Consider the following 17279-nt stretch of genomic DNA (forward strand, 5'->3'; position numbering starts at 1 on the left):
TGTATATATGTACCACATCTTCTTTATCCATTCCTCTGTCAATGGACATTTAGGTTGTTTCCATGTCTTGGCTTTTGTGAATATTACTGCTGTGAAAATAGGGGTGCATACATCTTTTTGAATTACAGCTTTGTCCAGATCTATGCCCAGGAGTGGGATTGCTGAATTATATGGTAATTCTGTTTTTAGTTTTTAAGGAACCTTCATACTGTTTTCCATAGTGGTTGTACCAATTTACATTCCCACCAACAGTGTAAGAAGGTTCCCTTTTCTCCATACCCTCTCCACCATTTTGTTATTTGTAGCCTTATTAATGATAGCCATTCTGACTGGTATGAGGTGATACCTCATTATAGTTTTGATTTGCATTTCTCTAATAATTAGTGATTTGAGCATCTTTTCATGTGCCTAATGGCCATCCATATGTCTTTGGAGAAATGTTTATTTAGGTCTTCTGCCCATTTTTCAATTTAGTTGTTTGCTTTTCTGTTGTTGAGTTGTATGTATATTTTGGAGAGTAAGCCATTGTCAGTTGCATCATTTACAGATATTTTCTCCCATTTTGTAGTTTGTCTTTTTGGCTTTTTTTATGGCTTCCTTTGCTATTCAAAAGCTTGTAAGTTTGACTAGGTCCCATTTGTTTATTTTTGTTTTTATTTCTATTGCCTTGCGAGGGGGGGGGACTGAACCTAAAAAGACATTTGTATCATTTATGTCAGAGAACATTTTACCTATGTTCCCTTCTAGGAGTTTTATGCTATCATGTCTTATGTTAACATCTTTAAGCCATTTTGAGTTTATTTTTGGCATGGTGTGAGGGTGTGTTCTAATTTCATTGATTTACATGCAGCTATCCGGTTTTCCCAATACCACTTGCTAAAGAGGCTTTTTGCTATTTTATATTCTTGCCTCCTTTTCTGAAGATTAAGTGACTATAGGTGTGTGTATTTATTTCTGGGTTCTCTATTCTGTTCCAATGACCCATGTGTCTGTTTTTGTACCAATACCACACTGTTTTGATTACTGTAGCTTTTGTAGAATTGTCTGAAGTCTGGGAGAATTATACCTCCTGCATTTTTTTTTTCCCCTCAGGATTGCTTTGGCAATTCTGGGTATTTTATGGTTCCATATAAATTTTTGGATTATTTGTTCTAGTTCTGTGAAAAATGTCATGGGTAATTTGATAGGAATCACATTAAATCTGTGGATTGCTTTGGATGGTATGGCCATTTGAACAATATCGATTCTTCAAATCCAAGGGCATAGGATATCTTTCCATTTCTTTGAATCCTCTTTAATTTCCTTTATTAACGTTTTTATAGTTCTCAGTGTATAAACACTTCACCTCCTTGGTCAGGTTTATTCCTAGGTAATTTTTTTTGGTACAATTTTAAAAGGTATTGGTTTTTTTTCAGTTTCTGCTCTGGTACAACAGGCTTGGCAGCATCTTGGGAGCACTGGGACGCAGACTGGATCCCTGGCTGGCACAGTGGGTTAAAGTTCCAGTATTGCTGCAGCTGCAGTTTAGGTGGCAACTGCAGCTCGGTTCTCATCCCTGGTCTGGGAACTCCATATGCCGTGGGGCAGCCAAAAATAAATAAATAAATAAATAAATAACATACTGTTTTTTTACATTTCCTTTCTGAAATTTCATTATTAGAATACAGAAATGCAACTGATTTCTGAATGTTAATCTTGTATACTGCTACTTTGCTGAATTTGTTTATCAGATTAAGTAGTTTTTGTGTGGAGTCCTTAGGGTCTTCTATGAATAGTATCATGTCGTCTACATATAGTGACAGTTTTACCTCTTCCCTTCCAATCTAGATACCTTTTGTTTCTTGTCTGATTGCTGTGGCTAGGCCTTCTAATACTATGTTAAATAAAAATGGCAAGAATGGGCATCCTTGTCTTGTTTCAGATTTTAGCAGGAAAGCTGTCAACTTTTTTCTGTTGAGTATTATACTGGCTGTGGGTTTGTCATAAATGGCTTTTATTATGTTGAGACATATTTCGTCTGTACCCACTTTGATAAGAGTTTATATCATGAATGGATGTTGAATTTTGTCAAATGCTTTTCCTGCATCTATTGAGATGAACATGTGGTTTTTTAACTTCATTTTTGCTTTTTTCTGCCTGTCAACAACTTACTTGTTTGTTCATTCATATTCACTCATCTGTTCATTTGACATTCTTGGATCAGATTTCTATGAAATGCCAAACACTGTGTTTTTCCAAAATTGGGAAAGATTTAATCCTTGCTTGGGAAAGATTTAATCCATATAATCTTTGTGGTTTTTATGGTTATATTTGTTTTATTTGTATGATACACATTTTCATAGGCACCTCCAATAGGTCAACCTAATAAATCACATTTATTTTAAAACAACAGCTTTCTTCTAAACACAAGGTAGCTTTTGAATATTTCTTAACAACTGATTATTTGATTGAAACATGTAATTTTTGCAAGTAAATTGGAATGTAAGTAGCATCACTATAATATTACTTATAAAAATGGATCTCAGATTTTGATAATCATAATTACATATGAGTAAGGTATTTTTTGGTATTGGTTGATATATCCTCTAATAAGTTAAATTTCATTAAATACTTAAAGAGTAATCTACATACAAAATAATGAAGCAGTAGAGTTCCCACTGTGGTACAACTGTATTGGCAGTGTCTCTAGCTCCAGGACACAGGTTCGATCCCCAGCCCAGCATAGTGGGTTACAGCATCTGGTGTCAGCTGCAGTCACAACTGTGGCTCAGATCTGATCACTGGTCTGGGAACTCCATAAGCCATGGAGCAGCCAAAAAAAAAATGAAGCAAGATTTTTAAAAGTGATTTCACTTGCAGGAATTCTGATTTGGTTCTTTCTCTATTAAAAAAATAACTATTTGTATAGTTATATATATACATAGTACTATTTGTAGGCCTGCACAGATGGAGCTATTACTCAAATCACTCAGCATTAATTTTTCCTTAGCTTGCCTATCAACAGGCATTTAATAAGTGTTTCATTAATTAATTTGGTCATTGCTAATTATTTCACTGATTTACATGGTACAAAAGACAAAGGGAGTCAATTTGCTTAAATCATTTTACAAGCAATCCTATTTTTAATTAGTATATTACTTTTATTGTTATTTCATATATTTCTAATAGATAATATTAGTAATAGATATATTAGGAGTAGATTGTATATATTGCTATATGGTAAGCCTAACAGATGTGTTATCATTTCTTGTCAAATTTGGTTATAAAAAGATATTGCTCTTTATTGATAGGGGAAAACCATGGTTAGTTTGAACATTCCGGGAAACAAAGTTTGTGTTATAGAGCATGTTTTAAAAATATGCATTTGTATTTGATTTCTCACATCCAGATTATCTAGTACTAATTTTGAGCAATGAAAAAAATTAAAAATTAATGCCTCTTAATATCCAGAAAAGTGTAGAGCTCTTTGAAGACTGTTAGATATGAAATGGTTTTCTTTTACTTTCTTTAGAACTACACACATTGCATTATTTATAGCTGTGTGGATGTTAATTCCTAAATCTCAGTTACTGACATAATTTATAATATGTATTTCCATTTTTAAAGCTCCAGCTTGCTTGAAATAATACTTAACGTCTGGATTTTTCTAATCTACATACTAACGAGCCTCAATCAGACTTACTCTTGGTGTGGTCCCTGTTGGTCCATCCATGTAAAAATGCTGGTGATATTGAGTCATTTCAGTTTAGGCAGTAGTTATACCTCTTATAATAAAACATAAAAATGAACTAATTTTCTGATTAACAAGGGGAAAACAGGAAAGTTTATACAGTTGAGACTCTACTCTGTGAAACAGCTGTGCTTCCGTGTGGAGCTTATATTGGGACAGTGGGGAAACAAGATCCTCTGTGCTATCAAACTAAAGTGGCACTTTTCACTCTAAATATTGTCATCTAAGAATGTAGATTTACTGGAATTCATTTTACTTAACACTGTGTATTTAATAATTTAAAATATATTTCTACTTACTTTGGTCTCTCTGCCTAGGACAATAGCAGAAGCCTTCTGTCATATATCGTGTCCTATTATCTTCGTAATTTTGATGAGGTAAGAGTTTTTACAGAGAGTCAGCCATAATTTGTTCTTTATTGTGGAGTGATTTGGCCATGTGTGTCATATTATTCTCATTTAGTTGAACATTCCGTGTTTCCTGCTGATTAGGATGCTGGGAAGGAACAGTGTGTGTTTCCACTGCCTGAACCCCAGGACCTCTTTCAGGCCTCGCAGATGAAGTTTGAAGATTTTCAAAAAGACCTCAGAAAACTAAAGAAAGACCTGAGAGGTAACTTAACAATCTAAAAGAAGCTCGTGGTTATTATTTATGCTTTTTTAATGAGAGGAAAGACTTCTCGGTGTTTTTAAAGAAAGTAAAGTCTTTTACATCCTTGTAAACATTTTTCTTATGTGGGAAAAGAAAAAATTTATCAATAATTTTATTTTTTGTTGTTTAAAAAGTTATATGTATTAGAAATTTATTTATTGACTAACAGCTTGGTTGTTCGAATAGCAGTCTCTTCCATCAGGGTCAAATCTGATTGTCTTGTTTTCACTTGATAGCCAAGAACATTTGTACATTTATCTTGTCATTGTTAAAAGGTAAATATTCCCTCCCCACCATCCTTAGTGTGCTTAGCCAAGATTGAGGCCTGTGAACTTCCTGAGAAGACATCTTCTTTTACATATTTGTTCAAAAAATACATGCATGTGTAATGCTTTAATGCTATCAAAAGCTTTATATCAAATCATTTTGAAGAAGGTTTGAAATTCTTTGTTTGTAAATTTAAAGTAACACCCAGAAGCAAATGGTTATTTTTTTTAATTTTTATAAATAATATCCCTTTCATCCCTCCCTTTTAAATGAAGTTCAGTTGGCTTACAATTTTATATTAGTTTCAGGTGTACAAATTAGTGATTCAGTATTTTCATACATTATGTGCCACACAAAGTTATTACAGTATAATTGACTATATGCCCTGTGCTGTACCTTAAATCCCTGTGACTTATTTATTTTAAAACTGGCAGTTTGTACCTCATGATCTCCTTCACCTATTTCATCCATCCTTTTTATCTGCTTTTCACGAGGTTTCCTCTTATTCTGGAGTTAGAACCCCTTAGCTGTCTATTTAGGACTCTTTCTAACTCTTCAAGCACAGACAGGAGTAATTTTATGTGAGATTTTTATTTCATGTCATATCGCCAGATGAGAAGAAGAGGCTTGGCTAGCCCATCCAGAAACTAAAAATATGATGAAACATTTTAAGATATTCCATCTCAATGTTGAAATGTTTATCCAGAGATATTGATCTATAATCAAATTTATAGAGTTGTTACAGTCTTGTAACAGGTGCTTTTATATGGATTTAAATCAACACAGTAACATATAGTTTGCTTATAGTTCCTAAACACTCATTTATTATGGGCCTGATGCATCTGCTAGGTGCTGTGGGTACCCAGAGATACAAGCATCTCTGTCAAGGAGGCAGTAAGTCCTGTCTAGATGCTCCCCTGAGAGCCTCAGATATGGGTGCTCATTGATTGAATCCAAGAATGACCACCTTGTTTTAAAAAAATTAAAACTATGTTACATTTACGTAATGCTACATTGCTATGTATTTAAGTATAATTTCTTAAAGCAATGTAAAACCCAAACCATTCACATGTGGTAGTTATCATTCATCAAAATTTAGCCAATTAGCTTGGTTTGCTTATGAGATGCTTCTCTCTCTCTCCTCGATGTATTGCTGGGCATTTCTGGGCTTTCTGGAAGGTACTTAATACTTTTATGCATTCAGCCTTGCAAAGTAGAGTACCATATCTTACACATGGTTTTATAAACAAGTGGAGTGGTGATCTCATAACCCAGGGATTTATATTCACTGTGGTTGGTGCTTCGCTTTGGAATGTTACCTCATTTACTTCACATCTACATGCTTCCTCAGTATAGTTATGAGGCCATGCATGAAAATGGCAGATTTTTACAAGACTCAGAGCTTAAAAGAGAAAACTAACACACACCGGAAAATGGGTTTGAGAAGGCTGTGTGGCCAGTACGACCAAGCACTGTTTGCTCCGGCACATTTGACTTCTTGAGCAATGACTGCATGTTGAAGGGGCGTCTTAGCAGTGTTTGGGCCCCTCAGAGGGTTAAGAATGTGGTGATTTTAACCCCAAGGGTTTACAGTTTCTAAGACCTTCTCTGAAAGGCGTGTTCCTTCAACTAGTACCTATTGGCTTTACCCAGCACAGAATTTCTCAGGTTTGTCTGTAGGCTGTTACACATTGGTGCCCTAGAAATGGGAAGTTTCATGACCAGATGAGTGTAAGAACTGCTGGGCTAAGATAAACTTAAAGGCATTCCCAGTGTCCTCTGAACAAAGGGCGACAGCATCCCTGGTTTACCTGATCACAGAACACTTTTTTTCCAGTGTATCTAAAGTGTTGTTGTTGCAGAACTCATTTCAAGAAATGCAAGCCTGCCACCCTGTAACAGAAACATATGTCTCTAAGGAGCTGACAGTGAAGGTGGGGAAATGAAAATATAGGTCATGAAATAATCTCTGTATATACTACTATTCTTGTAAAATGAGATCAGCTTCAATAGCTATTTACAAGGCTGTCAAACTCTGAGGACTCCTTTAAAAACTGACAAAAGTCAGGGTTTAATTATACCTCTTATTTTTTGCTTTTCCAAAATGAGCTTTTCCATAGAAAATGAGATCTTTTGTGACACAAGAAAGGAAATATTATGATCTGAAATTTAAATTCAATTTCTGGGAAGGATGTAGCATGAACACAACATTTCATTTCAACAAGGCATAGAATGGAACTGCCTTATGTCCCTTTACAGAATGAGATGGGTGTAAACATATGTTGATATGACTGAAAAGGAGTTAATAGGAGGTTATGTTGGATGTAATTACTTTAGAATAATCTACTTTGATAAATATACCCTGATAGAAGCAGAGATTTTCATACTAGGTGAAGTAAGTCAGAAAGAGAAAGACAAATACTGCATTTATTACTTATATGTGGAATCTAATATATATCACAAATGAATGTACCTCCATAAAAGGAGCAAACTCATGGACATGGAGAACAGACTTATGATTGCCAAGTGGGAGGTGGAGGGAGTAGAATGGACTGGGAATTTAGGGTTAGTAGATACAAACTATTGCATTTGGAGTAGATAAGCAATTAGGTCCTGCTGTATAATGTAGGAAACTATATCCAATCACTTGTGATGGAACATGATGGAAGATAATATGAAAAAAAGAATGTGTATGTATATGTATGGCTGAGTCATTTTGCCATACAGCAACAATTGAAAGAACATTGTAAATCAACTATAATGAAGACATAAAGGTTAAGGGAAAAAAATTCCTTTTAAGTGATTGAATTAATAATTCCCTTCAGAAAATTCCAATAGTCTGTTCACTTTTTTTTTAGAAGCAAGTTTTTTTAAGGAGGTTTTTAAGGAGATGTTATATAGAGAGAGTTTATCCCAATATTTTCCATATAGTTAATATCCCCAAAATATTGGCTATTTATAATAAGGAAAAAATAGAATAAAGAGTGTGATTGGTTTGATAAAGACAGATAAACTAGTGCTGTTAAGCCACTCATTTTCTGGCTCTATCACTATTTCTTCTTCTGCTTCCAGACTTAATAAGGTATGTCTATTTATTATCTTGCTCTGTACTTAGAACTTTTAACTGGAAGACTGATGTCTACCTTAGTGTTTTAAGAATTGTCAACAATGATCTGTTCACACATGCATCACTTTTTCCTCTTGTCCCAAAACTCCGCATTAGGGCCAATTGGTCCAGTGTTCTAAGTATCCGAACCTGTCTTTTATAAATTTTTAAAATCTGCCTTTCTGGAGTTCCCATTGTGGTGCAGCGGAAACGAATCCAACTAGGAACCATGAGGTTGCAGGTTTGATCCCTGGCCTTGATCAGTGGGTTAAGCATCTGGCGTTGCCATGAGCTGTGGTGTAGGCCAGCAGCTGTAGCTCTGATTCAGCCCCTAGCCTGGGAACCTCCATGTGCCATAGGTGCGGCCCTAAAAAGGAAAAATAAAAAAATAAAATCTGCTTTTCTTTTGCTATAGTCTTTATACATTTCTCAACATTGTCTTCAAGTTCATTAACTCTATGACTGTGCAACCTGTTGTTTATATTATCAATGCAACTATTTACCATATCTATGTTTACCTTTAAATAACTTCTTGTTCTTATTTTGGATATTATCTTTATCTCTTTGATTTTATAAAAATATATTAAAATTCTTTTTGGATTTTTTTTATACTTTTTGTTTCATCTGCAATGAATCCATGCTTCGTTCATTAATACTTATAAGCTGTGTTTCTACTCATTAGTTTTCTTCATAGTAGAATGTTGATTTAAAACAGGCATCAGGGAGTTCCCTTGGTAGTTCAACAGTTAAAACCCGACTAGGATCCATGAGGATTTGGGTTTGATTCCTGGCCTCACTCAGTGGGTTAAGGATCTGATGTTGCTTTGAGCTGTGGTGTAGGCTGGCAGCTGCAGCTCCTATTCGACCCCTAGCCTGGAAACCTCCATATGCTGTGGGTACAGCCCTAGAAAGCAACAAAAAAAAAAAAAAAAAAAAAAAAACAGGCATCAGAAGGTATTAGAAGGTTATATCTGTGAGCTCTTGGAAATAAAGTTCAGTTGGAATATAGCCATTCCAACTATATATACAATTATTTATGAATTATCTATGATTGCTTTTGTGTTATAACTGAAGAGTTGTGGAGTTGTGACAGAAACTGTCTTATCAGCCTTTTGTCCTTTGCTCTCCCTTCCTCTCATCCTTTAAATCCTGCACCCTCTAAATTTTTTCCATTTTTTAGACTTGGCCTGCATTTGGCCCCCAGACCAGAACCAGAGCTTCTATTTCTCAGAAGCCTAGGGGTCCAGCCGTTTGGACATATTAGGTTTATTGCCGATTCAGTCATCAAGCTAGTGAATGACTTGGCTCAGGTCTTGCCTGGAAAGCTGATCTGCCTACTTGTGCCACCCCCAGCCACACAACTGCTTATGGGCCACAGTTGTTTGCACCCTCCATGAGTGCAGAGCCCAGTCACAGCTCTGGTTTCCAGCAGCGAGACCAGTTCTACTCCCTACTGTGTGAACTCTCCTTCCACCAGTTTCAACATGAGCCAAGATCTTAACCTTCTTTACGTACCAGTGACCTCTTACCTTAATATTGTTAATATTGTTAATTGGGCTTCTCTGCTATTTCTGGTTCAAGGATATATTAACATTATTTAAAAAAAAACGTTTCATTGCTTTGGTTTTCTCTTTTTATATTCTCATCATGGCTGTGTGTTTTCACATAGAAACACACAGAAGGAAAGTTCAGCCTATGAACTTATCATTCCATTTGACTGGATATCTATATTCACTTTTATACATTTTTTCCCACTGAAAATTATAACATGAACATTTTCCCCTGCCATTTGATATAATTAAAAAAACTGTTTAAGATGGTTTCATAATAATTCGTCTTTGATTGTGCCATAATTTAGTGAGTCATTGATTCTTGTAAGAAATTAGACTCCAGTTTTCACTACTCTTAAGTATTGGGTTGAACATCTTTATTGATAGCCTTTTTGCTAAGTACCTCTGATTATTTCCTTAATATAGATTCTTAGAATTATAATTACTTGATCAGAAGCAATGAGCATTTTTTCAGATTCTTGATATTTATTACCAAAATGCTTTCTAGAAAGGCAACTTATGAATTTAAATGGTGGAATGGCTCATAGAATAGATCAGAATAATAAAATTTATGAGATGTAAGTCAGTAAGGAATCTTAAAGATATATTCTAATGCCTATCATTTAAAAAGTTTATTAAATTAATAGAACTTAAAAAAATAAAAACATAAACCCTTCCTTCATAGTTCATAGACTAATAAGAGGACCAATAGTTACGTGAATAACCACTGTACAATACAAAGGTATTTTTTAGTTATATAAATAAGATACTATAGAAACCCAGAAGAGGTTGAATATTGAATATAGTTGAAAAAATTGTACTTGAATTGGATTTTGAAAGATAATCAATAAAGTGACAAGAAACAGATGGTAAAATCTGATATAGCTAGAGCATAATGTGTCAGGGGTATGGGATCAGAAGATGCTGAGCCATCCTTGCAAAGGGTTTAGACTTGATTCTGTAAGCACTGCTTAGCCCCGGAAATGCTTTTAGGCAAGGATGCAACATATTCAGACAGGCATTTTTTGAAAGGCTGTTGTGAGGTATTTGTGAATGATGGTTTATCTTTTTTTGTTTGTTTTTTAGGGCTGCACCTATGGCATATGGAATTTCCCAGGCTAGGGGTCAAATCAGAGCTGTAGCCTCTGGCCTACCCCACAGCCACAGCCATGCCAGATCTGAGCCGTGTCTGTGACCTACACTGCAGCTTGGGGCAATGCCTGGATACTTAACCCACTGAGCGAGGCCAGGGATCCAACCTGCATCCTCATGGATAGTAGTCAGGTTCATTACCACTGAGCCACGATGGGAACTCCCAAGTGATGGTTTAGAGTGGAGACTTGAAGCTGGAGACTTGGCCAGTCAGATGTTGAGGGTACAAGCCAAGGTCTGTGTGGGAGGATGAAGAGAAGAGGGGCTGGGAGTCTTTGGAGATGCACTGGAACAGGATTCTAGTACACAGATATACAGGGTAAGGAAGAAGGAGGGATAAGATGACTCTTAATTCATAGCTCGCATACCTGGCTGGATGCTAAAACTATTCCAAGAGGAATAAATAGTCCAGTTACCAGCTGCCACCCCCTACCCCCACCCCACCCCACCCCATATTCACAGAATGCAATAAACATGAGAGAGTTTTCTGATCATGTGAACCATACAAGTTTAAATGCTTTATAAGGAGCATTTATTCCAAATGCAGTATCTACCCATTGAAGAATTATATTTAGGGAATTGAGTGATATGATTTGTATCTTGAAAAGTGCTTTAAAAAATTGTGTATACTCTATAATTTCCCCCAAGCCACACTGGGTTACTATAATTTCTTCTCTTTGAGATGTTTGCATTTCTTTATGTAAGCTTTGAAAGAAATGTTTGCACTTGTGATATTTTGTTCCAAAGTTAGTAAGTTTCAATTATCTTTCTCTCCTCTCATTTACCCTCTCCTCCTACTCCCAGTATGCATGTGTACTTAATTCAGATAAAATTTTCCAGGATGTTTATACCTCTCATGCTGTAAATTTCTTGAATCTCCATTCCTTTCAGTGGTAGTTTTGCTAGTGGGAGAAGAGTTAATGAGAAGAAAATGAAGTCATTGGTCATTTAAGATTTGATGCCATTTATTAACATTAGAAAAAAATAGTAAAATTTCTGACCTGCCTTGAGAAAAACACAGCTAATTAAAGGTGATTATCCAACATTTTGAGTTAAATTTTATTTTAGAAATGATCCCTGATTATGTTACATTGCATACTTTGCAAAAATGTCTTCTTTTCATGTGATAACACACAGATTAATTTATAGTCACAAGATGTTGTTTCACACCGGGACTCAATAAGCAAATTATCACATGAAAGCATAGTCTTCACATATGTAGCAAACCATCACCATCAGATTTAAGTCATTTACGACAGTCTCCTTGTGAATGTTTCATTCTCTCCGGCTGAGGTCCTGTGATTCTTTTTCCATTTTCTTTTTTTTTTTAATGTTTTTGATTGTTTTTGTTTTTAATTACTATTTTATATTGGAGTATAGTTGATTTATAATGTTGTGTTAGGTTCTGGTGTACAGCAAGGTAATACTTTGCTGTGAATACATGCATCTATTCTTTTCAGATTCTTTTCCCTTATATTGAGTAGAATTCCCTGCATCATCTCCTTGTTGTGTATTTTATATATAGTAGTGTGTATATGTTAATCCTAAACTCCTAATTTATCCCTCTCCCCCTTTCCCCTTTGGTAGCCATAAATTGTTTTGGAAGTCTGAGTTCACTTCTGTTTTGTAAATAAGTTTATTTGTATCCATTTTTACATTCTACACATAAGTGATATCGTATGGTATCTTTTTCCAATTTCTTTCTTCCTCCCTTCCTCCCTTCCTTCCTTCCCCGCATCCATGGCATTTGGAGGTTCCCAGGCCAGGGATCAAATCCAAGCCCCAGCTGCAACCTAAACCACAGCTGCAGTAACACTGGTTTCTTAACCCACCGTGCCACAGCATGAACTCCCCCTTTTCCATTTTCAGTTGGCAAAGTCCTGCTCATCTTTCTTTGCTCAGCTAGAGTGATTCCTCTTCAGTGAAGCTATCTGGATAAACTTGCCCTGCAGGAAAGCACTGATGAAAGTACACTTGTAGCCCTGTAAATGGATGTTTGCAGAGGTGCAGGACAACATGTTGAAAGTGAGGGAGTGTGAATAAGTTCAAATTACACCTTGGATTTCATCTTGAGAAATACTACTGATTAATATATTTTTCAAAAATTTTAAAAGTCAGAGAATGTAAAATATTGGCAAAGATGTGGATTAGTGAGAACTCTTTCACACTGATGATAGATATACCTATTGATATACTTTCTTGGAAAACTGTCTGGCAATAGCTTATTCAGTTAAAAGGTGCATATTCTCTCACCCAGCACTGAAATAGGTGACCAGGTGAAATATATAACTGTGTTCATATTTATAGCAGCAGCACCAAAACCCCTCAGATACTTTTCAACAAAATTATTTCTGAGTAAATTATATCTTCTTTCAAAGAACATCTTTTGAACCCTGAGCCCGATTATGTTTATCTGCCTTAAAGATGGTTCTTATTAATATAATCTTGAGAACAGACAAGTCATGGGAAAATATGAACAGTATGATTTCAATTTTCAAAGTTCAAAAAATATATGTATAGTTTTTATATACCTCAATATACATATAAAAATATATGTATAATTATAAACATATACATTTTAATTATATATGTATATATATATCATTACTTGTTTAGGGTTAGCATGGGGTTGAAAAATACAAATTTGCCGGTAGTAGTTGTCTTTCGGCCTGAGGGTGGGATGTAGGGAGTGTGTGAGATTCCTCCTCCAAATATTAAGTTCTGTTTCTTAAATTGGAAACAGGGTATATGTTATATACATGTCATGTCATACATACTCCTCCATAAGTATGACATCTTCAGTGATTGTATTTAAGAAGAAATAAAAAATAGACAATTATCCAGGAATATGTTTGGAGTTGAAATTTAATCACCTAGACTTACTAATTGGAAATGTGTGATTACTCAGCCTTTTGTATTCTTTTTTTTTTTTTTTTTTTTTTTTTGCTTTTTAGGGCCACACCCACAGTATATGGAGATTCCCAGGCTAGGGGATCCAGTTGGAGCTACAGCTGCTGGCCTACCACAGCCACAGCAATGCAGGATGTGAACCGCATCTGTGACTTACACCACAGCTCACCACAACACCAGATCCTTAAGCCACTGAGCGAGGCCAGGGATCGAACCCGCAATCTCATGGTTCCTAGTGGGATTCGTTTCCGCTGCACCATGACAGGAACTTCACAGCCTTTTTTATTTTTTACCAAAAGAAGTATATAGCTTAGCAAACTCAAGAATAAACACAATTAAGGAACATATGAAATTTAATTAAAAGAACAAGCTGTGTTTTAGAAGACTTTCAATATATGGTTACAGACGAATAATATTTACATACAAAACCTTTTTGAGAGAAATGTTAATCTGAAAACCTGGCATATTTCCTGGCAAACGATTAAAACAGTTATTATGTGTAAGCAGTTAAATAAAAAGGAAATTAAGTACTAGTGCTAGAAAGCTGTTGAATACTTAGAAAAATATTTATATCCATTAATTTTGGTTACTGCTTCTACTATTTCTTTTTGGGAGGAGGTCTTTTTTTTTTTTTTTTTTTTTTTTTGCCTTTTCTAGGGCCACTCCCACGGCAAGTGGAGGTTCCCACGCTAGGGGTCTAATGGGAGCTGTAGCCACCAGCCTACTCCAGAGCCACAGCAATGCAGGATCCAAGCCGTTTCTGCGACCTACACCACAGCTCACGGTTCCTAGATTTGTTAATCACTGCGCCACGACGGGAACTCCTGCTTCTACTATTTCTGCGTGAAGTCAGGAAAACAGAAACTATGTTTATTCTTTTAATAGAAGTAATTTTACATAGAGGATTAGGTTAACACCTGTTGGAGGACTATAAAAGCAAAAAAGGGAATTCTCAGGTAAATATTGGGAGCAGCTGTCATCCCTGGGCTTGAGGACTGAAGTAAAGGCGTTGGAGTCAGCCAAGAGCCTGGACTTGAGGAAAAGAGTGTTGTGGGGCTGGGACCCAGGCGAGGGGATGCTGCCTGTGCGAATAGCCAAGGAGCTCAGGTAGGGGCTGCAGAGAGCTGGGATCAGGGAGTCTTGAAGAGGAAGTTCTGGCAAACCGCACTGGTACTTTTGAGGAGGCATTGATGTTGGATGTAGGCCTGTAAAAACAAGCTAGGAACTCGAACAACCTGCTGATGTGTGAGGAGAAGTGTCTAGAGCAGTGTTCACCTGAGCAGCAGATCCCCTTATCTGTCCCTTCCTCCAACCCCTGTCTCCCCTCATTGGTGAAACCTGTCAGGGAGCAGATAGCAAAGGTGAAAGGAGTTGGCTGAGCCCCAGTCAGCATTCCAGGCCTGTAGAAAGGTAGTTTGGGGCTATGAGACCGTATCTTAATTACTTACTACTAACTTCATTCTTTAATTTAAATCTTTTATTTACATTGTTCTAATCTGATTCCCCTTAGAACAGAGGACGGAGGGACGATTCTGAGCAGTGTCTGGAGCAATATAAAGGTGTGGAGCTGTTGCAGGGCCCACTTCACTGAATGATGCCCACATCCTCTTCGGTTTTAATAATGGTTATATTTGCTACCTCGGTCATCCATGTGATTCTTCCACATTTCCACTATATATGTAGCCTGTTTCTGTGTCACCAAGTGTTCAATGTATATATGTTAGAATTCATTGAACACCAAGTGTTCAATGTATATATGTTAGAATTGATAAGCTCTTATCAATTTTTGATGATAAATTGATAATTTCTCAGAGTTCCCGTCGTGGCACAGTGGTTAACGAATCCGACTAGGAACCATGAGGTTGCGGGTTCGATCCCTGGCCTTGCTCAGTGGGTTAAGGATCCCACGTTGCCGTGAGCTGTGGTGTAGGTCACAGATGTGGCTCGGATCCCACGTTGCTGTGGCTCTGGCGTAGGCCGGCGGCTACAGCTCTGATTCGATCCCTAGCCTGGGAACCTCCATATACCACGGGTGCAGCCCTAGAAAAGGCGAAAAAGACGAAAAAAAAAGAAAGAAATTGATAATTTCTCAAGAACATCTGAAATTCTTGTGCCATGTTCTAAAAGTTGAAACTTCATTAGTTTTTTAAAAAACTTTTTTTTTCTTTTTAGGGCCCCACCTGCAGCATATGGAAATTCCCAGGCTAGGGGTTAAGTTAGAGCTGCAGCTTCTGGCCTACACCACAGCAATGTCGGATCCAAGCCACATCTGCAACCTACACCACAGCTTGTGTCAATGCTGGCTCCTTAACCCACTGAGCAAGGCCAGGGGTCGAACCTTCATCCTCATGGATACTAGTCAGGTTCTTAACCCGCTGAGCCACAATGGGAACTCCTAAAAAAAACCTTTTTTTATTCAAATAACATTCTATAACAGCTTATGTTTCATGTATACAACATTACATTTCTACTTCTGTATACACTACAGCAAGCTCATCACCAAAAATTAAGCATGCATCTGTCACCATCCATTTGACCGCTTTACATATTTTGTCCTTCCCCTCTGGTAACCACTACTCTGTTCTCAGTATATTCATGTATTTTTTTGATTGGTTTGGTTTGTTCATTTATTTTGCTTTTTTGTTTGATTGTTTGTTTTTTATATTCCGCATATAAGTAAAATTGTACAGTATTTGTTTTTCTCTGTTGACTTACTTCACCTAACATCCTAAAATTCCATCTATGTTGTTGAAAAAGGTTAACTTCATCTTTTATGACTGAGTAATATTCTACTGTGTGTGGGATATATACCACATTTTCTGTGGTATTCATCTATTGATGGGTAATTGGGTTGTTTCCATGTCTTGGCTGTTATAAATAATGCAGGTTAACATAAGGGTACATATATCGCATATTCATTGGATAAATACCCAGAGATGGAGTAGGTAAGTCATATGATAGTTCTATTCTTAATTTTTTTAGGACTCTCCCTACTGTTTCCAGTGTCTGTGTCAATTTATATTCCTATCAATGGTGCATGAGGGTTACCTTTACTCCACATTTTTGCTAATGCTTGTTATTTCATATCTTTTTGATAATAGCCATTCTAACAGGCATGAGGCAATATCATTATGGTTTTTATTTGCATTTTCCTAATAATCAGTGATATTGAGCATCTTTTCATGTGCCTATTGGCCATCTGTATGTCTTCTTTGGAAAAATGTCTACTCAGGTCTTCTGTTTTTTTGTTTTTGTTTTTGTCTTTTTCCTTTTTCTTGAGCTGCTACCGTGGCATATGGAGGCTCCCAAGCTAGGGGTCTAATGGGGGCTGTAGCCACCAGCCTACTCCAGAGCCACGGCAATGCGGGATCCAAGCCGTGTCTGCAGCCTACACCACAGCTCATGGCAACGCCGGATCCTTAACCCACTGAGCAAGGGCAGGGACCGAACCCGCAACCTCATGGTTCCTAGTCGGATTCGTTAACCACTGCGCCACGACGGGAACTCCTTCTGTTCATTTTTTTAATTGGGTGTTTGGGTTTTTATTTGATACAATGTTGTATGCTTTCTATGTGTGTTTTGGATATTAACCCTTTTCAGATGTATCATTTACAAATATATTCTGACATTTAGTAAGCTGCCTTATTGTTTTATTGATATTTTCCTTTATAGTATAAAAGCTTTTTAGTTTGATGTAGTTCCATTTGGGGTTTTTTTGTTTCTTTTCTTTTTACAGCCACACCTGCAGCATGTGAAAGTTCCCAGGCTAGAGGTCAAATCAGAGCTGCAGCTGCTGACCTACAACACAGCCACAGCAATGCCTGATCTGAGTCACATCTATGACCTATGCTACAGTTTGGGGCAATGCTGGATCCTTAACCCACTGAGTGAGGTCAGAAATTGAACCTGCATC

The 17279-nt window shown here is 36.7% G+C and overlaps 1 protein-coding gene across 7 annotated transcripts in view; it reads left to right on the top strand.

The window, feature by feature from the left end:
* FMN2 (formin 2) overlaps positions 1–17279 on the top strand; it is a 305517-nt gene that overhangs the window by 209680 nt on the left and 78558 nt on the right. For all 7 annotated transcript variants that reach the window (XR_014827783.1, XM_021081836.2, XM_084996812.1 and 4 more), the window contains 2 exons: positions 4048–4107; positions 4222–4342. Coding sequence is in view for 6 of the 7 variants with exons in the window: in XM_021081836.2 (XP_020937495.2) it covers positions 4048–4107; positions 4222–4342 (181 nt within the window). In the remaining variant the exon portion in view is untranslated. The remainder of the gene's footprint in view (positions 1–4047; positions 4108–4221; positions 4343–17279) is intronic.

This window comes from Sus scrofa, chromosome 14, assembly GCF_054392235.1.
Source record: "Sus scrofa isolate SSC_HxYL_T2T_F1_AM1 chromosome 14, Sscrofa_HxYL_maternal_Yorkshire_Landrace_v2.0, whole genome shotgun sequence".
In the NCBI taxonomy this organism is placed as follows: Eukaryota; Metazoa; Chordata; class Mammalia; order Artiodactyla; family Suidae; genus Sus; species Sus scrofa.